Source organism: Pipra filicauda, unplaced genomic scaffold, assembly GCF_003945595.2.
Source record: "Pipra filicauda isolate LSUMZ 115617 unplaced genomic scaffold, ASM394559v2 scaffold184_size3518187_pilon, whole genome shotgun sequence".
Taxonomy (NCBI): Eukaryota; Metazoa; Chordata; class Aves; order Passeriformes; family Pipridae; genus Pipra; species Pipra filicauda.
Window position 1 is genome coordinate 885,231 of NW_024104292.1, and position 27,844 is coordinate 913,074.

General features: G+C 40.7%; 1 protein-coding gene across 2 annotated transcripts; it reads left to right on the plus strand.

The window, feature by feature from the left end:
* SMCO4 (single-pass membrane protein with coiled-coil domains 4) lies at positions 1-27,136 on the plus strand. 2 transcript variants are annotated; one of them, XM_027735620.2, is made up of 2 exons: positions 1-164; positions 26,047-27,136. In XM_027735620.2, exon 2 carries the CDS (start codon positions 26,180-26,182, stop codon positions 26,357-26,359), a length of 180 nt encoding a protein of 59 aa, XP_027591421.1. In that variant the 5' UTR covers positions 1-164; positions 26,047-26,179; the 3' UTR covers positions 26,360-27,136. The 2 variants fall into 2 exon arrangements, with proteins under 2 accessions (XP_027591421.1, XP_027591418.1); XM_027735617.2 differs by lacking the exon at positions 1-164 and adding an exon at positions 168-214.
* The last annotated feature ends 708 nt before the right edge of the window (positions 27,137-27,844 follow it).

The following is a 27,844-nucleotide window of genomic DNA, read 5'->3' on the forward strand; positions in this document are numbered from 1 at the left end:
TGCCACGTCCTCGGCGCCGAGCGGCGGGCGGGGAGCGCCAGCCCGCGCCTCAGCCCCACGTGTGGCGGCGGAGCGGGGAAGTTGCCGGCGGCCGGCGCTGCGGAGTCTGCCCCTCTCCCGCCGCTGCCCGTCCCTCCCCGTCCCTCGGGTGAGCGCAACTCCAAGTAAGGGCGCGCGACGGCCCCGCTCCCGCCCGCTGTCCCGGGAGAGGCCGGTGGGTGCGGGAGGCGCTGGGAAGGGGGCGGCGGGGAGCGCTGCGACGGGGCGCGGGTCGAGCCCGCGGTGTCCCGGGGGAGGCGCGGGGTAGCGGGCTCTGCTCCAAGGCGGGACAACTTCCCGCGGACTTTGGCTCCGAGCGCTCCGTCCCGGCGGCCGGGGCGTCGCGGTTAAGCCCGGAAAGTTTTGGAAGGCGGCGGGCGGGCTGGGTGCCGCGGCGAAGAGCCGGGAGCCAGCCTGGCTCGGCGCGGGCGGGCGGGAGCCGCCGCCGGGCCACGCTGCTGAGCCCCCGAGAAGCACCGCTGAGAGGTTAACGAGGAAAGTAGCTGTTCAGATGACTCATAGAAGACTTTCGGGATTTGTGTGGTTTTGCCCTTTTTTTTTTTTTTTTTTTTATATACCTAATTTCGGTTCCCAGTCGCGAATACAGTTGTGCCGGGAAACGACTGAGACCTGTGTTTAAGCAGCGTGTTGGGAAAAAAAATAAAAATCTCAGGAAAGCATTAAAAGGTGACCCAGGATAGAATCAAAACAGTCTATTCTGATTGTACAAACGTGGGGTTTGTATCTTCTTTGTGCGTGTTTTGTCCCTGCGATGAGCTGACGTGAGTTCGGTGCGTAGTTTTGTGGTTCTCTTTATTTTTGGTTACCTTAAAAAAATGTATTTTCTGCTGTTTATAAGTCGATAATGGTTCATAGCTTTATTTTCTCTACTGCTTTAAATTTTCTCGTGTCACAGAGATTTACATTCCGTGGTTCCTGTCCTGCCTGAAATTTGTATGATATTTTTATCGATCTGTGTAGTACCACCCTGGGCCGGACCTCTCGGGGTTTCCGTATTTCTCTCAATTTTGAAAGTCTGATTGCCAATTATTTTTAGCTTTGTTCAGAATTTCCTCCTTCAAATGAACTAGAAGTCTTATAGGAATTCCCTGATGCCCTGTTAAAAAAAAGTGAAATGAGTTTCTCATTGGTACATTTTTAATAACTTTTTGCTCTCCTTCACTCTCTTAATTGCCTTTTAGTGGCCTATTTATAACATACAGGTCTCCTAAATTGAAGCTAAGAAGAAAACTGAGTTTAGATTGTTCTTAACTGTTTTTGATTTTACTGATCTGTGTCAGAAAAAAGAACTGCTCCTTGTCACAGCAATTTAGCCCCTAGTTTCCCTCATGCTTTGTGGGAAACATAGAAAGGACACCTACCAACAGGAATTTTGGGTGCAGCTGTCAAATACCCCCCAATATTTTGGGAGAAGTAGGAACTACATGTTTCTTTATTGATTTTTCCAACGTGGACTTGCACAGGTCTCTATTCTGCTCTTCGAGAGGGTTTTTGGTGGAGCACTTGACTCTAAAGGCATGGTGGCTCAGAACAGCGCGGACAGCATTGGCAGACATACAGAAATAAAGACAAGCTATTAGCAGAGCTGAGCATTTTCAGATGCTGCCAGGGTGGACATTGGAAAGCTCTCCTAGGGAGTCCTTAGCACACCTAACACGCTTTTGCGATATGATTGGTGTTCACAGACTGATGGGTCTGGTTTGTGTGAGACTTTTAGTAGTGGCCGCATGTCCACACCTCCTGTTTGTAGAACACTGTCAGAGCTTTGTAGCTATCCCAGAGCATGAGACACAGGTGGAAGTTGGCCTGTGTGAGGTGACAACCCTCCGTCATGCTGATCACGGGCTCCTTGCTGCTTGTTTGGACGTGTGCATGCGGTAATAGTGCGAGAGAGGACTATATGCTCACTGGTTGCTGCTATATCCATATGCTAGCAAAATAACTTCAATATGTTTTTAAAAATCAAATCATGTTTTTTCATACATTAAATGAACAGGGAAATGCTTTTGCATATATATAAGATATACATGCTGATTAGGTGATATGACCTATGTTCTTATTGGATGGTAGCTAAACTATACACTAAATCTTTGATCATGGCAATGTAATGCAGTTTCCTTGTTCGTTTTTGTTACGAATTTTCCTCCTTCATTGTCTTTCTCCTTTGCCTGTCACCTGTCACAAGCTCAACGAGGCTTGTCCTGGTGGTGGGGTCCCACCAAGAAGCAGTGGTGAAGAGATGATGAAGGAATTTCTCCATGAGGAGTCACAGGAGTCCAGATTCAGCAGGCAGCACCGCTGTCATAGGGACCGCACTCAGAGAGAGATACATTGATGTTTTACAGTAGTATCAGGGTTTGAGGAAACTGACCACTAATTCTCTCTGCTGAACTGGGCTGGGTTTTGCTTGTACAGCTACAGCTGTGCTCCAGCTACTCCCAAAGCCATCTGAGCCGTTCAAGAACGGATCTGGCATCTCTTGATTCAGCTACTTTGGTCCAGGTGCTCTATAATAAAATGATCTTTATTTCTGTACTAATCTCTCCATCATAGATTGAAAGAAACATATATAGGTGGATTGATGTCTTATGGGTGGATTGTTGTCCATGATGTGCAGTTTGTGTTGCATGCCAGTATGGATTTCTCTAGTTTTTGACTGATTATGGAAATCCTGTCATGCTTGGAGAAATGTCCAACAAAGAGATCTTGACTGTTGTCTTCTCTGGAGATTTCCCCAGGGCTGATTGCTGTACAGGGCCACCAGAGCAATGGCAGGGCTGTAAGACCACAAGTTCTGTAACCAGGTGAGGTTATTCTTCACAGGGTGAGAGATCCTGAGTGGTCTCCATGACTGTGTTGTTTTATGTTGCTGCCTTTTTGGTTTTTGGTTGTTTTGTTTTGTTTGTTTGTTTGTTTTTTTAATTATAGCAGTAACAGCTTTAGAGTAAGTGCTCCATAAAACTGAGAAGTTACCTTTGTTTTTGCTCATTATGGGAAAGAGTTATGTTAACAGATGTGGGCTCTGTGAGGATTTGCTGAGCTCTTAATCCTGTTTGTGGCTAATAGGCCATGCTAATGTGGCAGGGCATCTCTTTCAGTATATAAAGGTCTTAACTGCTCCCTACCTTACGGAAATGTGGTGTTAAAATGCTCTAATTGTCTTAGCAGTAGTGACAGGCTATGAATTCATAGATGTAAAACCCTGCCTTTTTTTTTTTTGTTAGATGGAGAGAGATATTTTTATTTGTTAAGACAAACCCTAAAATAATTGCTGTAGGCAACAGAGGAACCAGGCTTTGTATATTGAGTGGGGCAAACAGCCAGAGATCAGGTATTTGAGTCCTTTAGGCACACGTGTATCTTGAGGGGATGAGAATGTGTGTTGGTATTCTCTTTGTTGTCTTTTGCCCTATCACTAGTTTAATTTCAGGGTTGTTTAGGTTTGGTGGGGTTTTTTTGTTTGTTTTCATCCTTCTTTGTTTTTTGTCTTGTACACTGGTTTTAGGTGCAAAGAAGTTAGTCACTTCTTTCTCTTTTAAATGTCCAAGCTCTACGCTTTTGGATGTCAATGTACCTAGAAGTTTCTGTTGCCCGTTGTCATTAGAAATGTTGTAGAATTTCTCAAAATATAGGGCATGCCCCATCAAAGTATTAAAGTTCTGAAAAGGCAAGTATAATTTTAAGTGTATTAACGACTTGACAGAGACTTATCTTTCTAGTCCATCAACATGCTGGTCAAAACTTAATCTAAATAAAATAGTGTGTGGTGACAGGACTTTCCACTGCAGTTTCATGTGTTTGTACAAAACACCGCTTTCCACTCTGTGTAATTAATGTATGCTATTTAAGTAGCTACGTCATCGATGGGGGCTACATTCTTGGGGGTCAAAGGAGTTACATTGTGTAGTTTTGTGGTGAGATGCTTTGTGGATAAAAAGCTTCTGAGCAAAGCATCTGCTTGCCTTCCTGTTTGCTCGTATGCAGTATTAAAGGCACATGCAAGACAGGGACCGTAGTTCCACCGTAGTTCCATGTTAACCAAGCATTCAGTGGGAGGTGTTGATAAAACCAGAAACTGGAGCTGGGCTTCTAGATGGAACATGGAGAGTAAGTGATTTGTGACACTGACTTGCAGTATGCAAGACACTTGATTTTTGGGTTTCTCTTGAGTGGAGGTTGCTAACAGTGCTACAACACTTCCATTTGCCCCTATCTATAACAGCTGCAAGGGAAGGCTGCTTCCAAGACCATAATGCATTCTCTACTGGGCTTATAAAAATGAGACAGTAATACAGAAATTCAGTGAAAGTGTCAACCTTGAGGAATTTTTTTTTCTTTAAATAGGTAGTAACAATAAGGGTGGGCTTCTCTCAGTCTTCTGCAGGTGCCTGTGGACCTGGAGGTAAACAGATTTAGAAAAGGAGTCTGACTGCATGCAGAGTGGGTAGGTTCTGAGCCACTCAGGTGGGTATTGACTTTCTGCTTTATGGCAGAAGGTCAAAGGAGACAAGTGTACAAGGTTTTGCGAAATGGCCAAATGTGTGGTAGCAGGAATGCTGAAACTTACTTTGGACTTACTAAAGCCTGTGAACCAGGATAGAACGTGAACTCGTGCCCTAAGCCTTAATGCCAACTTGTCTCTTATCCGATCCCTTTCATGATTTTTATTTTATCTTGTTTGGATTGCACGTTTTCCATTAGACTTTTCTCATTATACTTTTCTTTGCACTGTAGGTATCTGTATTTTTCTTTCCTATTTACGCCCAACTGTTCTTTGTCAGTTTGTCTTATTTTATTTTTAATTGCATTGTTAGATTTTTCTCCTGTGCACCCCTCATGTTGTTTACATTTGTTCTTCCTTTATTCATCTTCTTATGTTTTCCGCCTTTTAACTCTTATCCTTAGAGGAACCAGTTTTACACTTGGAGACCAGCCCTTTCGTATTGATTGCCAGCTGCTTTTATTGAAACTAATTTGCATTCTCTGCTCTTATTGTGCTAGACAGAGGACTAGTGATTTTGAGTAAAGCTCTTTCCCGAAAGGCTTTGCTCAGAAATTGTCTCTGTATTTCACAAAAAGAGTGGAAAATAAAGAGTAGCATCAGTGCAAAAGCTGCTTCTGCCTAAACCAATGTGTTTGTGTCTGTGTCACAGAAAGAGTAGAAATGTGGCCTGCCCTGCTGCATGCACAAATGACTTCTCCAGCCTGAAATGAGCTGGTGTGGTGAGGGGAGTGCAGAATGACGTGGCCTTATGTTTACTTACGTGGACAACCCTTAGAGTCTGGCAGTAACAAATCCAATCCATTTTGATTGTGACTGTGTACTGCCTTGGTACTTTTGTTTATGAACACTTATGTAGCTGTGATTTTTTTTTTTCTACAGACAGGTCGTAAAAAAAGCTATGAATAGTAAAGATGTACTACAGTTAAAGAGTTGAAGAGCTGTGGTTGCATGATGGTAAACTTGCGGGGGGAGGAAAGAGTTAAATTAGAGGAGATGACTGGAGAGACTTTAAGACTGGAAATACCATCTGTCTTCAGATAGGCTCTTTCAATGAGTCTCTAATAAGGCTCCTTGAGCCTTACTAATTATTGCTAAGTATAAAACCCTTGTGTTTGGGTCATGTTGATTTTGGGCTTTGTATCGTGGTAGAGCTATGGATAATCATGACTTGGATGTACCAAACCTCAGGATGTATATCCCATCTCCTTCTCAGACTGCTTTGGGTTTATAAATTGGTCTCACTGCTTTTTCACCCAATGTCTGTTTGGTTTTGTCCGACACCTTGACTTTGTATATTTAGAAAGGAGTTCTCTGACCATGGTACAGTGCTTAGTATCGGGTCTGGAGGGGAGGTGTGTTACATAAATTTGTTATTAAAACTCATTGAAGTGTTTTGCCTCTCAAATGTTTATTCTTAGCAGGGCTGCTTACTGGTAATTATGTGTCAATAGCATTGTTGCATCATGAAAGATGTTATACTTTGACACCCAACTAGAAGGATAACAAAGAGCAGGATACAGCTTTTAGTTATAAAAATGCACTCTCAAACACAGCTTAGGTACATGGCTGTCATGATACAAATAAGATGGAAGATCCCAGAGCCTTTTATTGGATGTTACTGGTGCCAGTATAGAATATGGCTCTGAGCTTGCAGTCATGCCACAGAAGGGTTCAGGAAATTCACCTCTGGTTACTTGTTTTTGCAAATTTAGGTCTGCTTGGAGAAACTAGTACACTTGCTGTGCTGAGTCTGGCCATCAACTCAACCTTCACAATGCAGCCTACTTTGAATAGAGGAACATACAGTTAAACTCTAGAGTAGTTTAGGACAGAAACTAAGGATCAACATGTGTCTGAAGAGGCTTGAGAGGTTTCAGTGTTGAAGCTGCACAGCATCAGAAAAACTCAAGTTTACTGAATTGATAATTGTTAAAGAAGATGCTTGTAGTTATACTATTATAATCTATGAAGTATGTTTGAAGGCTTAGAGACTTGGAGTTACTTGTGATGAAGTACTTTAGCATAGAGGAAAAGTCTGCATGTCAACTTTTTGCCTTAATGTTAGAGTTTGATACCACTATTTAGAAGTCCTGCTGCTGCTTCTTGCTGCTGAATTGTTATTTGTCTGCAGAGCTAGCAGTTTCCCTCCATTGTTTAAGTCCTACAGTTGTAAGAGAAATATTTAACAGTACAGGAAACTGTCTGTAGAAGTAAGATTTGATCTGAAATCTGATTGCCTGAACTATTGCTAAGTCTTACATTTCTAAAAATTGAAGGTGACTTAGTTCTTTCTGTTCATAATTTATTTAGGATGTTAAACTCATTGTACAGTAATCTCCAACAAACACACTTTTGTTTTGCTTTTAAATTGCTTTATAAAGTGAGGAAGAGAAACAGAAATATTTGTATAAAATAATTTTATTGCTTTTTTTGCCATGTCTACCAGTGATAGCACTGCCTTCCTGCATGGGAGAAAGTGAGACCTTTCTGTTTTGTTTCCAAACAGAACAAAATGTAGAAGCCAATAGAAGTAGGAGTGAGAATCCATTTGACTTTTCAAATGGTTGCCTTTGTTAATAACAGGATGGGTTATTACTATTGAATATGATGGGGTTTTTTAAAATAGAAAGTTATTAAATTTAGCATGTGCTTAATGGCGGAGTAACGGGAAGTTCCAAACACCGAAAGAAAACTGTAGGAATAAATCTTTGGAGCAAATTCAGTAACAAATAGAAATATTCAAATTGGTCTGTATATCTTAACATTGATTTCCTCCTGGACTAATTGTGCCCCCCCCAACACAAAAAAGGTATAGCTATACTGTGCCTTGCAGACTGACTGATGCTTCTCTGCCCGCTCTTTCAAATAATTAGAGAGGAGTAGGATCTTGTCTGTAACCCTTCGAGCTTTATTTCGGTGCTGTACTCAGTGTAAAATGCAGTATTGAGAAATGGCCTTCTTTAGCACAGGCACAGCATCTGGAGCTGGTTTGCATCTCATCCTCTGAACAGGAGTGAGGAGGTTTGGGTCTGCCTGTGGTGTTCCACCCTGTCATACCCCATGACTGGTTCTGGTAAATCAAAGCTGTTGACAGCTGGCTTAGCTATTTTTTCATGTTTTTCCTTTGGAACTAGATGATCTTTCAGGTCCCTCCAACCCAAACCAATCTATGGTTCTCTGTATATGTTCCTGCGATGCCCAAATGCCTGAGGTCAATCCTAGCTGTCCTTTGTGACTGAAAAACTTCAGTGGGGTTTGGTGAGGGCTGCGATTTCTTTGGGATGGACTTTTTTGAGAGTTGTTTTTTTTGTTTGGTGTTGGGTTTTTTGGTTTTTAGGTTGGTTTTTTTGGTTGGTTTGGGATGTTTTGGGGGTTTTTAGAAGAATGTACCAGTGCAGTTGGTGCTAAGCTTTTAACTTCTAGATATGTTTTGGCAAAGATTATTTTTGGGTTCCCCCACCCAGTGCCTCTCAGAATAGCAAAAAGAACCCACTGGTCCCTAAAGCTTTCCTACTTAATGCACTTCCTTGACCTTTTCAACTACTTTGTGCTTTTGCAAGGATATAAACCTGGATATTTTACATATCCCATGTTACTGAACTAAATGACAAATTTGGGGTTTTGAGAGATACGAGCTTTGATGATAAATGCATTTTTTCCCCTGTATAACTTTATCTGTATTCTCTGTGCTGGGCACTCCTGAAGGAGAGATTCAGTGTGAAGAGAGGTCTTCTGACAGTTTTGCCCTTAGCAACCCTTAGAAGCACAGGAGAGGAAGAATTAAAGGAAGGAGCTGCAGTGTGCAAAGTCTGAAGAATTAACATCAGTCCCTTTTTCATATAAAGGAAGGAAAGAGTTGACTGGAGGAAGAAATCTTTCCTGTGATGCTGGTAGAGAAGCACAGACAGTATTTGAGAGCCAGATAAGACCTCAGAAGCAGCAGAAGTGTATTAAACTGCAGAAGCTTTCTGGATTGTGATCAGTGTTCTAAAACACAGTCTAAGAAACAGTCAACAAAATACGTTTCCCAGGGGTTGAAAAGACTTCCAGTTAGTGAGTCCTGTTCATCTGCATGTATTTGATAATCCCCATATAATGCAATTCAAAAGTGTTCTTAAGCTTAACCTTATTTTAATTAAAAAGAGCATCATGGCAGAATATTCCACATTGCATGTTTGTTGAACAGCATATACTATCTGGACAAATGACTGAAAACTTTGCCACATGGTTTTTATTTGTTGCTATATTTCATGCCAAATTTTATTTGTTGCTGGGGTTTTTTTCTTACAAAATGAATGGGTATGAACCTTTTGCTGAATATTTCTATCCCATGAATGTTTTTACTCATTGCGTGAAAATATATGATGCCGTGTTACCAAAACAGAAAAAAAATCAGGTTGTAGGCATATATTGTAATGTCATCAGCATTTTTTTCCCTGTAAGAATTACATTAGATGCCAAAGGCTCGTTAAGCTTGAGGAGGGATATAGTCGCTTTCCAAAATAAATGCTATTTATTAAAGTTTATTTCAAGTTGTCTACAGGAGAGTGAACATGCAAGCAATAGGGTATATAATGTTTTCTTTGTAACATACCTTTGGTAAATGTATTTTTAAAGGTTGGTAATCTGTTTCCTGCCTAGGAAACCAAGGAAGTCAAAGAGAAAGGGAGATTATGGACATATCTGTTATTCAGTGCTGTGTTGTTTCTCTGACTTCCATCTCCTTGCACAGTTGTAAGCTCTGCAGGAAAGGGATATGCAACTTGTGTTGAAAACTTTTAGATTTCCTGTTTCTCTGAGCAAGTAGGTTTCTGGCTGAGCAAGTTAACTTTTACTGCTGGACCATCTCTCCGTATTTTCCCTTGCCCTGGAAAATTTGTGGTCTACACTGTTCTTGCCCACCCTGCATAGTTAGCAATCCCTCCAGTCTCACAATGCCAGCAGTGTAGCGGCACCAGCTCTATACAAGTCCCTTTGAATTCTGCTGTCAGTTGTATTTCCTGTGAATAAAGTGTTGCTGTTTTAGAATTCCAGGGAGCCCTGAATATAAACGTATCAATTATGTGTCAACACAACAGCATCTGTCGTTGAAATTGGGTATCATTTATTTGGCATCAGCATAGCAAAGATTTGGCTGACAGCCAGAGTGAAATATTCCAGCAGAAACTGCTGCAACAGGAGCCATCTCTGAAGTAATTCTGTGAAATTCAGGTGCTCTAACATAGTATTTTAATATATTTGTAAGACATTAGGGACCTTAAGCAAAAAGCCTTTCATGTTGCACATTCTTGCCTGCTGTTATTTCTTTTTCATGGCTAATTTTTTTTTGTTGTTCCTACTCTCTGAAGAAATACATGCAAGGTTCTAGGATGTATATATCCCACAATTTAATATCCTTTTTTGACTTTCCATGTCTTATTTCAACATAGCTTGCATAAAAATTCCAGATGAATGCAGGTGATGCCTGCTTTGGGGAAACTTTGCTTAACTATGAAAGAGGCAAGGCTTTCAAAATAGGAGCATAAGAAATTGTCCCTTTCCTTGTAGAAGATATATAGTTTACAATTTTTAATTAATAATTTAGTCTCTCTCATCCTCTTTGCTTTTTCCTAAATTTGTTCATAGATCTAAGTAAGTTTCACATTCCTAAAGATGTGAGTCAAAACAGTATTTACATAACTGAGTAAATATTTTAGAGTACCTGTGGGAAATGGGGAACTGGGATCACTTTGGTCTTATAGATGATCCTTATTATACTTGAAGGAGGGGAAGAGATAACTCTTTGATTAATGATATAGCTTGTAATAGTTAGCTGGTTGATTCTAATACCTTTTAAAAAATGAAAACAGGAGCATCAGAATTAGAAAGACAAACTCGGGATCATGTAACGTATCCAAATGTTTACCTTGTACCTTTTTATTGACTCTGGGCTACAATCAGTCCCCAACCTTCATCAAATTAAAGTTTCTCACTTGTGTGCTAAAAACCTCCTTTCTAGGAAAGCTTTAAGAACAATACAGAGATAAGAGTAGTTGGAAGAAAATACACATTGGATTTTAAGTGCTGGAGGAAAAGCTTGTAGAATAAAGATGAACTGCTTTATTTTAAAGTTTTTAGGGGTTTTTTGTGTGTTCCTTCCTCTTACCTGAGGTTTGAAGTCCTGTGGAAGTTCAGTTTCTCTGAGAGGAGAGAGAACAATGAAAGGGAGGTTGGTCCATCTTATTGTCTGCATTTTAAATAAGTTGGTTTCTCTTTGGGCAGAAAAGAAATAGTAAATTTGGATTAGCTCTTAACTTCTTATTCTCAAAAGAAATCACAAATCTAGAGTTAAGTAATGAAACCTCTTTAGGAAAATCAATGTTACCTTTATCCGAGCTCAATTTATTCAAGAGGTCAGCTTTGTTGGCTGCCCTGGCATATCTTGAATTTAATGATTAACCTCTTAATGACTGTTCATCTGGTATTTTATATAAGCATAAGCCAAGGTGATAATAGAATGCTTTAGTAGAATGGTGTGTGCTATTCAGGGGACAATCTCTTTCCAAATCCTATATGCAGAATGCATCCGCCCCAGTGAAACTGAGAGAAGCCCATTAAGAAATCCGATAAGCTGTCTGCTCTCTAGGTGAGTTAAAATCTCTGTCCAGTGTGGTAATCAGTGGTGTCTAACTGGTGGCTTATCTGGTAATGGTGCTGTCGCCTTTTATAGAGGCGCCTTCCCTTGCAGTTCCGCCAGGCATGGGTATTCATTTCAGCCACGTACAACACTGAGTGTCGAAGTGAGACCCTGTAATAAATTTTAAAATCCTCTTCAGAGCTGAAGCCGGCACTGTCTTGTTCTGTTGTGTCGCCCTTCGTTTCTGCAGGTTTCCTTGTGAGATCTCTCTAAGTGCTGTGTATGCGGTAGCAGGCAAGAGGAGGGAGAGTGGGCTTTCTGTGAAAGCAGCACGGAAAAGTGCAGCATTAGGTTCAAGTTTCAGCGTAATGTCAAGTACTAGTCAGTGGGCTTGCTCCAGTGGTAATTTTCTGCAGGTAAAAAAAAAAGAAACATATAGTTTTGGGAAGTAAATATCAAAAATACTTCAGAAGTAGCTTTAGTTAATGTAATAGCCTGTAAAGTCTAAATCATTTTCCTGTTAAAATGGAGAATGTGAGGAAGAGCAATTCTAATGTCAGTAGTCCTTTATGTATTTATGTCCATAAAATACAGACCTGGTGTCCTTTCCATATCCATGGAAGTTCATGCCCATGGAGAGACCTGGCTGAAACCTGTGGAGCACTGCGATAGCAATTGAGACAAGTTGCCAAATGGGAACTGAACTTTTCATCAGCTCTTGCCATATGAGCATAGTCCTCTCTCTTTTGAAGGTGTCATCTGTTGGTAGTTGCTTCCCATCAGTGTTTGTTCATCTTCCTTCTTTCCTTTCACTCAAAGAGGGGGAATTTTGAATGCAGCTGTTATGATGGTTGGAATTTTTTTTAATTGTTATATGCTTTTTGTTTGTGGGTTCCAGCAAGTTAGTTAGCATTAGCCATGCTTTGTACCTTATTTTGTATTTCATTCTAAACTTGCTATTGTGAAAGATATTAATACTGTGTCATTTCTGTCTAGAGGTTTATGAAAAACTCTGACCTGTTGTTAGCATCCCCAGTTGATTGAAACTTCAGCGTACCCTCAAGGAAAGTGAGATGATACATATGGTACAGCACAGTAGATAAAAGGTTATGCTTCTCTCTTCCCTTTTTCAAAAATCTGCTTTCTGGTTGTAATTCTGGTTTCAAGTCTTGGATAATTTGTGAAAAGAAATCTCACTGTTGGACAGAGGGGTAAGCAATGGCTGATTGCCTATATCATAGGGTGAATAAGCAGATATGATACCTCTAGCCCTTTGTAGGAAGAAGATGGTTCTGAGAATCCTTTTGGAGGTGTTGTGTATTGTCCTCTCCTTGAAATGCACAGAATGTGCTTGTTGATTCCCACAGGTTTTGGAAAGCCCATGCTATGGAGTATGGGTTCATTACACTTGGCGTTATTTAGAATATTCAGGTTTTGGACTGGTTAGTAAGAGGCTCCATGAAACCACTGCCTTGTTTTCTGTCCAGATATTTGGTTTATTTGCCTCTCTGTGTTGATCGTCTATCCCTCTTCTTAGTCTCCCTTCTTCCTCCCAGTTCAAATTAATGGCGGTTTTCGAGGAAATGAACATTTTCCTTTTCCTTTACACTTGCGCCAGAACATCAAAGGGCAAAATGCCACTTCTTCACTCTTAGGAGTGAAGTGTTATTTTATAGTACCCTCAGATTAAATATTGGGGTTGCTAATCTACTTCTCGCACCGTTGTTCTTGTACTGAGGAACAGCCTGTTTGGAGCAGTGTTTGCAAAACCATTTCAGTACATCTCACTATTACCAACTCAGTACTGCAACCTTATATAAGCCAGTCTCCATCCACTTAACTCCAGAACAACTGCGGTGATTAATATTTATATAAAAGCTTTCATGTTTCCACTGCGAAATTGTCTTACTTTGAAAAGAAAAGGTGGCTTTTTCCCTGTTGACTTCATGTGAAAAAGCTTGCAAAGGCTTTCAGCAGCACTGCAGCTGAGGCAGGCATCAGCAGAAGAACTAGGGTCATCTTTAATTCGGTATTTCACTTTGTGAAATTGCCTATTCCAAGAGAAATAAAACATTTACATGTATATTAACCAGTGTTTGCCAGCTCTTGGAAAAAAGCCAGTTCTCTCAGGGCCAAACAAATGCTCTGAGTGAATGAGTAATAATCTGCTATTGTCACCCCTAATTTTTGGATGAGTAGATAGAGCAATGTTTGCCATTTTAAGTTGTCCTATTCGCATGAAAGACTGGAAATCACAACTAGCTATCAGCTTGGATTATCGATAGCATGTCTTTTTATAGCTGATTTACTCAGTATAGCTGTTGCAAAAGTTCAAAACCTCCCCACATGATAAAAAGTAATTGTGGAAGCCAATGAGAATACATGAAGGTTGCAGAGGTTTTGGGACACTAATTTGGAAGCTACAGCCAGAGGCTGAAAGATACATGGCATATCCTCTTTATAAATGACATGTCAGGTCTCTCTGTGCCTCGTTTATTTTCTGAGGAAATTTGTATCGTCATCTCGCTTGTAATAGAAAATTAAAAATCTATGGATTCTCAAGATAATGGCTGTATTGAGCTTTTGTTGTTGATAGATAAGTAAGAGGGGGGGCATAATCCTGAGTACCTTACAATGACATTTTTCTGTGTCTCTGAGCCTTTCCATTTGCTTAATCTTCCAACAAGTGCAGTTAAAAACAGTTTTGAAAACTTTGTTTTACACATTTATGAACATTCTTTTGTCATGAAGTTAACAGCCATCTTGGCACAACTGGGGTGAATAAAAATAGCAATGAGAAAAATGGGTGTTTTTAAAGGGAACACTTAAAATCCTACCCTATGAAACCCGTATTAAATACTGCAGAGAGGCACACAGCCCCTCTGGAGTAGGAGTTTAAGGGAATGAGAGTCAGTCTTGAGATTAAATTGTCCACAGAGTGTCCTGTGAAGTCTTCCATGAGATCTCCTGACTGGCTGTGGAGGAGTGTGCTATATCACACCTAAATACGTATGTAGGAGATGGGTGAGAAGTAGAAACCTCAGCTGTCAGCCACTAAACAAAGAAACACAGTAAAGAGGTGAGGCTGATCATTGATGTCTGTCTTCTCTGATGGATGGACTCTTCCACTTCTTTCAGTCTTTATTTCACTTCCATACAACTTTTCTCCCATGCACTGGTTTGTCTTTCTTTTCATTTTCCTGCTTGCATGCTGAGGGGGCTTTCCTGTGCTTTCGGTCTGGACTTAATATTGTCTTGCTCACCTACTTACACTGCATCATAACTTTCTTTTTTCCTTTCCCCCCTCCCTCATTAAACTTCCTGTCATCTTGTTAAATGAAATAACAGCAAGAGCAGTTGGTGTTGATGTTGTAGATACCAGGATGTCCACAGCCCAGAGTGCAGCCATTAATACTCTGTCTGTAAGCTGTGGAAGGCTGACTCTGAAGAGATGCCTAAGGACATGATTCCTCAGCCCCTCTGAAAGGTCAGACGTAGGACTTAACTTCTGTACTGTGCAGCCTTAGCTGTCACTTGGTGTTCACAAGCACTTTGATAAGATTAAAAACTAATATGTCCCTGTTTTGAGAGAAGGTCAAATAATACATGATTCAAACTCTACATTCAAACCCTGCATCACGGGCAGGAACCTTTAAACACCTGTTCCCTGCACACGCACAGTTCCCAAAACCATCCATGGGCCCCAGTGCTGACTTGACTTCCACTGTTAGGGGTTCAGGGAACAACTGAATACTCCAGTAAAATAATATATAATAATACACATATCAAATGTGGCTGATATAAACAATGAAGTAAAATGAGTCGTATTTTTAAGAGCTGGTCAGCAGCATCTTAATAAAAATGAGGGGGTGGGAGGAGAACTAACTGTACCACAACACAAACAAAACCCCCACATTAAAGACAAAATAAACCCCCAACTCCCCCAAAACCCAACCCACAAAAACAAAAAAAAACCCACCCCAAACCAAACGTAGGAAACCAACACCCCAAAAGAAACAACCCCACAACCAACCTACCCAGCAGCTTGGAGCAATGTTTCTTGAAATTGCTCTAAAATATGAAACTATTAAGATTAATCTGAATCAATCTATACAGAGTAAGATAGATGTGTGCCTAGATCTCAGCAGCAGCAGGTGCTTGCAGTATTATAAATAGAAAGCAATACAAATTGAGGTGCTTATTAAATTTGCCTTTATGATGCTTTGAAGAATTGCCATAGAACAGAAAAGAAAAATTACTAGAGGCTCTGGATTAGAAGAATGACTTAAATAACTGTGCTGCCAAAGGAAACAGAACATAAACTAGAATAAGTGATAGACTTGTTCAGAAAAGGTTATCTAACAGCAATTTGTCTCTAACATGGAGAGGTTGGCCAAGAGCTTTGGAGGTTGAGATTGAACAGAGGAGGGCTTAATTTTTTTTGTCAATTTTAATACGGTATTGAGTTTTAATATATCTTCCAGGAGATTGCACTGTAATCCTTTGTAGCACTTACGTTTCTCAAGTTTTTCCTTAGTTCCCTTTTCTCCTTCCCCCAGCTGACAAAACCTGATTCTTTGCCGTGTTTGTGAAATGGACTCGTTCGGAATTTTTGTTGACTTTCGGATAAGGCCACGATGAGGATCCTGTATGTTGTCCAGCATTTTCTAAAATTCTTGAAATACTGTAGGGCCTCTGCAGAGAAGTGGCTGAGCGGAGCGGCTAACAAATCGTCAAGTAAACCAGATTAGAGCAGAAGGCTCAACTGGCAGACTAATAAAAATAGATCAAAATCTGCAATGTTTTTTTCTTTAATGAGATACTCAAATTGATTTCATTTGGCAGGGAGTATACCAGGAAATCTTAGTGTGGGAAAATCAGTGCTTTGGGGAGCAGTGAATTGCCCCATGTGAGATCTACGATACTACTTTTTAATAGCAAAACACAGGCGTGCTTGCTGGTGGAGACAAGGTCTGCAATGGCACAGTGTTGCTCCTGCACCTTTCTCATCTGGCTGCTGTCTTGGAAAATGGCTGGCATAGAAACAGTGAGGACATCCAGGTTAGAAGTGGTGATAGCACATGTGCACATGCAGAACAAGTGAGTCATTATCGCAGAGTGAAGGGGGAAAGGGGACACAACAGGACTCCTGGCAAACATACCCAGATCTCCTTGGCACTGCACACATGGGCTTACATGAGCTAAAGTGGCTGTTGTGCCACACTAAGCATTTAATATATTTTACCTGTGGTTAGGAAATCGCTTGCATCCATGTGCTTATGAGTTGCAGGAAAAAGACAACCTAGCCAATGCACGAGCACCTCTACCTTTGGAAAAATTCAGCAGGGAATGAAGCTGGTATCTTGAATTAATCTTACTGGGTTACTGGAGTATTATGTATCATTGGTGAGTCTCTGAGAGCACTGTGAATATAGCAGATTGCTTTAAAAACAACCCGAGTGGAAAAGAAGGCTGTACAGGACTAAATGAGAAGGGTCAATGTGAATACTGTTGCATAGGGGGAGGTCACGTTTTGGTCTTGGTAAGTGCTATAAGAGGAGGTCCCTTGTAGTTTACAGTGGTTGAACTGTGGTACTGATCGGTAGCTGTTTGCTGAATGTTGCAGAGGAACTTCGGAGACATCCTTCTCTGACTACCTGGGCTTGCTTGTAATGGACTTTGTTACACACACGGCTCCACATCATTTTGCTTCTGAGTTTTTGAGCTGGTGGAAAGTCTTGGCAGTAGAGGTGTAAATAAGAGTACATAAATAGGTGGTGCAAAGGCCAGTGTTGCAGAACTGATGAGGCAAAATAGGATTATGTTTAGAGGGTGGCTTTGCTGTATTTGGTTAGACTGTGCAAAACCTTTTTCTTTTCGTCTGTAATTTTATTAAGTCTTAATTAAAATTTCTGCATTTAAATTAGTTTACATTAATGTCACAGTCTTATTACGTGTATATTGACAGACACTAACAAGGATTTGATCAGCCTAATCCAGCTGTATGTAATTATGTGCCTTCTCCTTAAATAATTGCAAAAAATCTATCAATCATGGTAGGAAAGCCAACTGCTTCATTATAATGTGGGATTATTTAGTGAAATGTAATAAGACTTCAGGTTTAAGCTGGGGAGTAAACAGAATGAGATTTTACTGAGACCAGTAATAGGAAGAGAAAATTCCCCACCCATCCTGTGTTGCAAGTCTCAGTTCTTATCTTCCCTTCCCCCCCCCAAAAAAAAGGTGTCCTGATTGCATCGTTGTCACACTGATGTTGAGAACATTTCTGTAATTTGAAAGGAATTTGGGAAAGATGAAGATTCCTGGCTGCCAGAGAAGAAGTCTAGCCTAAACCTATGGTGCTGTTCTAATGTAATGTATTCATTGATAACTTGATTACCCAGATCAAATGAGAGCATGCAGAAAGCCACTGAGGTGGGAATGAAAGCCAAGCACTGCATAAGCTCTAAAACATCTGCCCTGCTTGGAAAACAAGTAAGGAAGGGAGTAACACAGGCATCCACTTCATCAATTGTATTTGGGTCGATTTTTGTGTGATTTAGTTACGTTCTAGTGCCATACAGTCCTTCCCTGGCACATGTACAAGCAGGGAGAGACAGGCATTTTGCCAGCAGTCTTTCCTCAGCCTCCTACTTGAAAACCATCCACGCCAAAAAAAGGTTGAAAAACCAGAACTTCAGACAAGCCCTGAAGGGGGTGAGTTTTGAGATCTGAACCCTTTGTCGAGCGTGCTCCAGCATTGCATCTAGCTTGCTTTAAAACTGTGAATACCTCCAAGTTACTGCATAAAATAAAATAAGCGCAGTTGTTGGTGCAGTGCTGTCCATTTTCCCCTGCAGGACTGTCTCAGGAGTATTTCAGGAGCCCAGGTACATGTACTTTTGCTTATACCTATGGCAGAAAGTTCTGTGTCTTGAGCTAGAAGAGCAAGATTTCCCTTTGTGCCTTCTGAAGAAACAAACTGTTTCTTCAACAAGAAGAAACAAACTATTTGTTTCACAAATAGTTTTGAGTCCATCATACACAGATTGTCATGTGGTCAGAAAGTATACATATCTGCATGTTGCCCTGGTGTCTTGGGACTGTTCTTTCAGCTTTTCTCTCGGTCACTCTCCATTGTCCCCCTCTCCGGTGCACACACGCGTGTGTACACGCACAGCCCCTGCCGCCCCAGGCTCAGCCCTTGCCTTTGTGGGTTTTGTGGTTTTAGATTTAACATTCCATTCTTGGTGTGGGCATGGATTTTCTGCCTGCCAGTCTTTACCCTGGACTGAATTTTCAGTGCCAGAGCTTTAATGATAGTAGAATTATAATGAAAAGCAGTGACAGTCCCTCAGCTCTCCTGTTTGCATTACAAAACTGTAACATCAGGCTTCGGACTGACTGGCGTTCTGCCCAGCGCATGCCTCAGGGATCTGTTTCCAACACCTTTATAGCGATGCTGTCTCACAGAGTGACTGTGTTGGGAAGCTCGTAGTTTGAACAGGAAAAGTATCAGCCAGACCTCATGCTGGATTGTAAGAAAAGTGTGTTTCCCATCTAGGTTGTCATCATCTCAGAAGATGAGCGCTGCTACCTTCTGGTGACAGTTCAGCTTGAGGTGTGACTTAGCAGCGACAGTTGAAGGTCTCAGTGGGCTGGCACAGTTATACTGGAGAACAGGAACATGGTTTTCACACCAGATTCCTGATGCTGCCCCTTCTTGCAGCTGCAACATTCTTGGGATTGGTCTAGGAAACCAGCACTTCGATTTTGAGGAACTCTGACACCAGTGACTAGTTTATTTTTATTATTTATTTAATGTAGCTATTCAGAAACTGACTGAATTTCCGTAAATACTCTGGAAAGAGAAATGTTTTGCATCCAAAGGAACACTGTCAGAAGCAGCTGAGAAAATTACTTTTTAAGAAACCAACTGAGCAAACACATAATATCAAGTCACCTGCTAGGTGTTGTGGTTTGCTGCATTTATGCACAAGATCATCTGTAGCCGTAGAGATGGAGAATGGCAAGCTCTTCTTGTATAGCCTCCCCAATGAATCAAATTTATGCAGTGGCAGAAATTACATGTTTGTTTTTCTTGTGTTTTCAGTAAACATCAGTTGTATTTCTTCATTGGACTGCCTGTTGCAAAAGTTGTCTTGATGCTGGTTCTTTATCTACAAAGAAAAATACGGGTTATTTATCCACCTGTTCATGGAGCAAAATGACTTCTCTTTTTATTTATTTTGTTTTAATTGAATTCTGCTCTGTTTCTTTGCTGTGTTCAGGACAGATAGGATTGCACTGCAATGCCATATGTGCCAAAACCACCGTCACCTCGCCTCTGTTTAACAAGGCCTTCCCAAATGCAAAGATCCAGAGCTTTTTGTTTCTAATAGAGATTGCTTGCTATACCCAAGTCCTTAGAATTGTGAAAATCATATTGAAATAGCTTTCTGCTTTGGCGGCCTTGCTCTCCCTGACTCTCTGGCAGCATTCACTGCTGGCTTTCATTTTCCAAATGCTGTGAGTAGTTTGGAGACTCTCAAAGCTACATTTACAGTAAATGTGATGTTGCAGTAACGACAGGTCAATTCAGATTTAGAAAAAAAGCCACCAACTCTCACTGAAAAATAATGTCAAACTGACTTCAAACAGAATCTTAATAGTTCCATATTGTTATGTGTGTAATTAAAAGCTTTTACCCTTGAAAACAGGGTTCTTTTGATTTGCTAATTGTAATTCCTCGCTACAGTCAAATAGACTGAGGTAAATTTATGTGGTATTAAGAATTGGCCTCATGCTGTAACATGAAAATCCATTTTTCACAGAGCAAAAAATTTCTCTTAACGCTTTTCTTCATTTTTAGCAGACTCTGAAATCGTGACAGTGTCACTGAAACAGAAGATCTCAAATTTAGCATTGCAAGCATTATCTTCAGCTATGCATCAATTCTGCTGTGCAGTTTCAGTCTAAAAGGAATGGAAGACCCAGAGCATTTGACCATGCAGAAGCAAAAGTTATTTGTGTGGCTGTTGTTGCAGTTGTTGTTTGTTTTGTTATGGAATGGCTTGCACAAATTAAAAGTTGTGGGTTTTTTAAATTGGTGATAATTTCTCTTCTTTAGTGATTGCACAGAACTGTGTTTCACTACCAAAAGAAGCTGTCCTGTAGCTGTAGGAATATTCACCTAATCATGGGACTGCTTTTGTGTTGCTCAAAGTGGTTTGACTGGGAAGGCATGGAGGAGAGATGGAGGATGAGACTAGGATTGAAGTGTTTTGTTAATGCTCTGGGCAGGCTTGCCCTTTATGGTTCAGCTCTCTTAGTCAAATTGGCAAATCTCTACTTCTAGTCTTTGTCACCCACACAAGTGATTACACAGAACCAGTCAAATAATGAAGATTTTTTAAACTATAATTTTACATTTAGTGTTTAAAATTAAGTGTCATAACTGGGCTTGAATATGATGGAAATCGTGATGGACAACCTCTGCTGCAGTTGCCTAAAACTGTTACAATCAAGCTTTTTTGCTTTTTTTCCCTCTAGAACCCCTGCATAGAGCCAGTTTGGCGAGGCACTGGGTACCTAATGTGTCTGATTCAAACACAGGGGCAGGTTTAGCTTCTGTCTCTGCTTGGGAGTTGGGTGTGAACTGGTCCAAGTGCCCCCTGCAAATCCTACCCAGGTAATAGCCACACAAAGTAATGAATGTGTTCTTCAGAGATGATGTCAGGATTGTTATACTTCTGACACCTGCCAAAACTTAAACTAAGTTTATTCCTGCAATGACCAGATTCTTAGAGTTGCAGGAAAAAAAATTCCTCATCCAAAATGTGGTATGTCACCTTGAGGTAAAATCAATTATGGAGTAATGATTAAAAAAATAAATCTGGGTTCCATGGGGTAGCCTAAAATAAGACTTGTCCTTCATTAAATTCGTTCGTGTAAGGTGCAGTTCAGTCATTCACTAAAACCCAAACCATTTGCCTGGTTTCAAAGGTAGGAAATAACATGTCTCTGTTGCTTAGACCCCACTTTAATTAAAGCTAGAAGTAAGAGTGATATTACTTCAGTTAATTTGTTGATTGTCAGATTGATTATTTGAATTTCAAGTTGTTTTGCTGTTCCAGAAATGTTACAGCATCGGTTTCAGGATCATGAAGCCAGGTTGATCCAAATTGGTTTGCAAACACTTGTAATTTTGGATTTGGGGAAAAACTAGTCAGTTTAAAACACACGGCTAATATGTTCATACTGTAAGGTTGGTGATAGTAAGTTCTTTAGACATTTTGAGATGTGCAGTTACACCAAGTGCAGGTAAACAAAACCTTTTGTGCGTGTGTTGCATTTACAATGATCTCCAGGTTTGCGATACTCCACGAGCACTGGTGTAGCCAGAGTCAAGATGCCTTTCGAGGCTCACAGGAATAGCCATGTGTGGCATGAGGAGCCTTTAATTGCAGATTACTAAGGGTCAGAGTTAATTTTACCAAAAAAAGGAGATGACAGACTGCCATACATTCTGATTGGAAGATTGTTGACGTGTTTTGAAGGATACAAGTTTCACTTGTTGAAGGATACTACAGGTTCCACTACAACCTTCTAGTACAAAATTATCCCTGCTTAGCCACAGCTGATTTGCTCTAAGATGCTGGCAAACGCTTCAGCATTGCTATGATTGACTTCAGTGAGTCCAACTGATTCATGCTTTTGGGTTTTGATATTAGCTCTGCAAAAACAGTTTAGAGTAACTTAACCCAGAAGATAGAATGAAGAGCACTTTTGTATATAAAAAGCAATGTGAATGATGGGCAAGGAGGAGTGTAATTTCTCTACCAGGCAAGACAGACTACTAAATTTGTGGATTTTTATTATCTTGCAGAATGATGTCTTTAGGTTTCTCTTCAGTAGCTTGAACTTTTTAATGTTTTGTTCTGCTTGAAGCCTTAGTTTTTCAGTGTGAAGCTGGGGTAGGCTCTGTGAAATGGGTGTTTCAAACAACTATACCAAGTCAACACTCATTTTCTTGACTTGGTAATCAAAATTGTTTATTTCTAGCCAGCAGGTTCCTGCTTTTGGGGGAAACTTTGCTATAGTGACCTTAAAAATAATCTCATCGCCCCATGCAATTTTATTGTCAAATTTTAAATTGCAAAATTAATAAAAGGAAGGTGGGGTTAAAGTCTCTGGCTAGTGCCAGGCTGCTGTCATGGTGTTGTGGACTACAGATATGCCCCTTTTCCTAGAGTCTCTTAATCCCTTCTGTTGTGGTTCTACGTCCCAGTTGAGGGATTTGCTGACTTTCCAGTTAAAGCAGTAGTTGAACTAGTTTGGTGATTGTTTCTACCCTAGTGATTCCACTTTAGTGATCAAGCATCCAGCAGATGCTTGGGCCAGTTGAGCAGTTAATAGAGATGGGAAGGAGCCTTAGAAGGATGTGTACAATCTACAGCAGTGAGCCCTCTCCTGTTCAGGGGAGACTGAAATGAAAAGGAGACTCTCAGGCTCTGTTAGAGGAGGAAGGATGAGTTTCCAGTTCTTCTGCAGCTGTTTGAGGGTTAGAGTTTGCACAGGATTGAAGTCCCCATGGGACATCACTTTCGCATGGGGACCTTTTGATAGCAACTTGCTCTGAAATGTTTTAAATGGGCAGTTCTAATGAATCTGTTAATTACACCCATCCCAATGCCATATTATTTCCTTCCTCTCTTCACTTGAGTTCAGCCTTCCCAGTGCACAAGCAGGGTGATTGCTGACTGAAGGAGGACATATCTCAGTAATGTCAGATAAAGTGTTCTCATGAGCCGTGCACTCCACAGGAAGCAAGACCCTAATGTTGTAATCCTGTCCCTGTCACTGACTCGATGTTCTTTATGGATCTGTTTCTTTCCTTCCATAATTTTTAGTAGTCAATTAAGTCCATGGGGGCTGGCAAGAGGCTTGGCAGCAGAAGGGGATAGCTGTGGCACCCTTACTGTGCTTGTGTACAACATGGGCTGTAGAATTTCCTCATATACCACTGAGCACTGGTTTTCCACTGCTGTTTCCTACCAAGATGAACATAGCAGAATCTACAAGATCCTGGACTTTTCCTGTGGGGAAGTGTTGTCTCTTGCAGCAACTGCCCAATCCTGGTAGTCACAGACTGGCGCCTGGTGGCAGCAGGAGCCTGGCAGCAACTTGCAGAGATTCACCGCTTCCATTTTATGGTTAAGATGAACCCTAAGGCTCATCGCTCTGAAAACTGTGGGCCAGTTTCTGTGCGAGTCCCTCTTTGCCAGTAGCAAAGCCAAGCAACCCAATCTACTGGAAACATATCTGGAGATTGATGCCAGATTCCCAAACTGGAGAGCATCAGCTTGCTATTCAAGTGGTGCTGACATTTGCGGGAAGGCTTTCTGTTCTAAGCCGTCAGATGTTAGCCAGTGTATGTAATTAACTTGGTATAATTTTGCTTCAGAATGAAATATTCATTCAAAAGAGACACTAAAAAACATCCTGATGTTTTTAATGTCTGGCTAGCAAGTGATGCTACATAGATCAAGGCATACATTTATTGTTAGAGGGATTGGTTTCATGGCAACTCCTGTTTGTTACTATGGTACACAGGAAGTCCCAAAGGCTTTTACTGTCTGTCACTTATTGGGTCTTGTAAGTAATCTGGATACAAAACCCACTGACATACACTAACGGTAGAGACAGAAAACAATACAAAAATACAGCCTGAAATGCTGTGGTAGTCTAATTATCCCAAAGGACAAACGTAAAACTTTATTTTTTGGATAGCAGTTTTTCTTGAGTTTGGTAATAAAGCTTGTGACCAGAGCAAGAGGAGAGGGAATGGAAATGGAAGGGGTAAAACAGGTTTCTTTTGCCCCAGAGGAAATTCAGGAATTAGTTAGAGAAGTGATAAAACAACAAAACCAAACCAGAAACCCATAGTTCGGTTCATTGACCACTGTTATATATTTTGATTCTAATGGTGCAGCGTGTAGAAGGAATTAATTCTTCCCAAGACTTTAACTTTACTGTTTTCTCTTTTGAAAAATATCCCAATCACCGAAATTTCTCTTCTGTGCTTTATCAAAACTGAAATGAAGGGTTTGCGTTAAAGTGCAAGTTGAATTTGCAAACTTTATGATCACAAAACAACTTCCTGTGTGTGCAGGGGATGCAGAATCGATGAGTCTGACCGAACACTGACATCTTGTCATGCTTGAGATTTTTTTTTTTGGGGGGGGTGCTTTTTTTGTTGTTGTTTTCATTGTTTGTTTGTTTGGATTGTATCCAGGAAGGACCATTTAAAGCCAGAAATACTGATGGTTTGATCTGTTATTGGTTTTCTAGTACCACGTGGTTTCTCTGATAGTCTGGTTGATTGCAGCAGTTCAATTTAGCAGAGTTATTCTGCATTTTACCTTAAATATTGCAGTATCTCACTAAGCTAATTGCCTGAATGAGATTCACAGCAGGCAGATTGTGCTGTTATGAGCAAGGGTGAAAACTCTTTTGTAGCTGCAGATAACCTACAGGTGAGTATTGTTGCTTGGTATGTGAGTGTTTTAGTTCAGTTTTGCTTTTGTGGTTGGGCTGACAAATCAGGTTGAGTGCTAACACCAACAGAAAGCATCCCATTTTCAGTGAAACCTCTTCTTGTTATTTTAAAAAAAGTAGTCACAAGACAGCTTGTAGCATTGACCAGAGACAATACATCAAGAGGAAGTTGTGTCTGGGGTGAACTGAGAGAACTTTGCAGTTTTGCTTGATGACACATGCTCCTCACCTACAGCAGCACATTAAAATCTTCTTTATATTTTGAAATAAGAGGGAAAGAAAAGAAGAAGTTGCAGTAACCACTAATTCCTACATACATTTTATTCTGAGTATGTTAGAGTGGTGGAAAAATGTGAGTTCATAATTTACTTCAGTTCAGCTCAGGATTTGACACCAGTAATCGTCACTGTCCAAATTTGTGTTTAGGTACGTGTGGCCTGTGTCCAGCTGTTGTGCTGTGGCAGAACCGAGGAATGTAGTGAAGAGGAGTGTAACCAAGGGCTGGCACCCGCCCTCACTGCACAGTCAGCCTGATTTTGGAGGCTTCTGTACCATGCTGTGTTTTTGTTAATCTCACATTATAGATACTTCTGCTTTTAAACATTGCCTAGTAGATACTTCAGAGCAACAGCCTTCTCTTTTATTAATGACTGCTTGTCTACACCAGTGATTTGTAAGCAGGCTGGTTATCACTTGGGCTCTTCTTCTTCTATCAATGACAGCTGCAATAAGAATGACAGCACTGAGTCATGTTACGATTTAGACTTTGTTCTGTGGCAGCAGAACCAGAAGCATTAAATTAAGCAGGTCTTTCTCCCCATTTCTTCCTGTTAGAATACCCTTTATTGTAATAAATGCATGTTGTGGGTGATAAACACGATAGGGCGTGTGCTTGCCTGTCCTCATTCTGCAGGTTTGTGGGGAGCCACAGCCCCTGAGCAGGGGCCTGCTGCTCTTTGAAGGAAGGGGCAGCTGGTACCGTGTGTTGACATAAGACTAATTCATATTATTTTCATTAAGTCTTCAGGTGTGTTACCTTGTTTGCCTTCGAGGATAAAATGTATGGTGCCAGGCTTTGTTTCTGGCTTAACAGAGTGCAAGTTCAGGGCTCTTGGACAGATATATGCCATGATGAACTGCTCTAGTTTTTAAGGGGAAAGTGTTATGTGGATGATCTGAGTGAGCACACTGAGATTCTCTTTCTTTGAAAGAAGCTGCATTAGTGTCTGTTGGATGAAAGATTTACCAAGTGGAACAGCAAATGGTTTTAATAACTGGAATATGAATTGTTCTCTTTCTCTTGCAGTTTCTTGCACAGCCAACCACTTGAAGGAGAAGGAATTCTTCAACCCCTTGTTTCAAAAGACCTTGGACTATATTTTCTGCTGTTCCACTCCCTTTGCTCCCACATTCGGCAAACAAAAGATCCGAAGAGGAGGATGAGGCAGCTAAGAGGAAAACCCAAAAAAGAGACTTCCAAAGATAAAAAGGAGAGAAAACAGGCAATGCAAGAGGCTCGGCAACAAATCACCACTGTCGTGCTTCCCACGCTGGCTGTCGTAGTACTGCTGATTGTTGTGTTTGTTTATGTAGCGACTCGTCCAAATACAACTGAATGATGCAGCTTTTCAGACTCTCTAGCTTTGGGGTATTAATAATTTTACCAAGAGCCAAAAGGAACTCTCTGCCACTCTTTCAGTACTTTACAAAGGAACTTGCTGGTATTTTCAGTCTTTCTCTTGGTTAGGGTCCTGCGGATTCTCTTTAGGAATGTAACATAAAACGTATTAGTGAATATGCCAGTACGTTTTATGGCCCAGTTCATGTGCCTTTCAGACTTTTAAAATGGTGTTTTTCTTAAATCTGTTTGAAGCTCTATATTGTAAAAGGAAATTGTGTTCTGCTATAAATTTGTAAAAAATCAGCTTTCGGCTTTTATCGTTGTTATGGATAATATTGCTCCCATGAGCTCTTGTGTGTCTACTTCAGAACTTCCAAAGAAGTACATTTCTTCTTTGTACTTAATGTCATATGAAGTGCTTAGATTCAGAAAGGATATATTTATTTTTTGAATAAAAGAGAGAAGTCTTACTTGGAATCTTCAAATTATTTTGCAAAAAATGTGACTTACTGTGAAAGCCTACATTGTGTAATAATTTTTTCATTAACCACTATATAGTTCACTCAGAAAGAATCTTTTTGGTGTGAGATGCCAACACGCAAAGTGAATACTTCAGGATCTGCTGGAAGGAATCTTACAGAATTTAGAAAGGGAGATTCTGCCAGGTTATGGTGAAGTAACTAATAACAATCTGCATAAATACAGATAGTTGTTTATCTGAATGTTCAATATTTAAATCTGTATAAGTGGCAATAAAAAGGCGATTTTGAATACAGCTCTTGATTATTCTTTTAATAAGGAAAGAAAAGTAACATGAGTGTAACTTTCATCTCTAATCTCTGCAGAAGTGAGCTGCTGTCCTGTGACATGCCCCATCCCCTCATTTGAAGGAAGCTGGGAGCACAGTTTGGGCAGTTTTATTCTAGTAAATCAAGCTATACATTCTCATCAAAATGCTTCACTGACCCTGTGTTCTACTACAGCTCTTTCACATCCAAATCTTTTAAGGCACTCAGTAGGCATTAACCTTCAGAAGACTTTGGGGAGGGAATTTGAAAACTCTTCACTGCTGCTTAAACGCAGGCCAAGCAAGGAAGAACGTGATGCTACAGCGCACTGAAGCATGGCAGGAAGTATTTCTATGTCGGAAGTCAAAGACCTCTCGGTTCTTTCCCTCACATGTTGTCTTTTGGCACAGGAATAGTCCCAGCAAACTCAATGGGAATGTTCAGAGTTCCAGTGACAGAGGGGCTGTGCTTCCTGTGTTACCCTTGTGTACTGCTGTGCAGAATGCTGCTGCCAGCCAGAGTTACTGTACAAAAAACTAATTTATGCAAGCAAATGCAGGTCCTTGTAGTGCACTTTGCCCTAAGGCCCGTGTTCCCACAGTGGGATGAGCCTGTGGCCAGCTGTAAACCAACTCCACTCAGAATGACAGAGATACCTGATGGTGCAGAGATGGCCACAGCTCCTGACACTTGCT

What these genes read in the sequence shown, in the direction of transcription:
- SMCO4 (XM_027735620.2), top strand. Translation starts at nt 26,180, where the DNA reads ATGAGGCAGCTAAGAGGAAAACCCAAAAAAGAGACTTCCAAAGATAAA.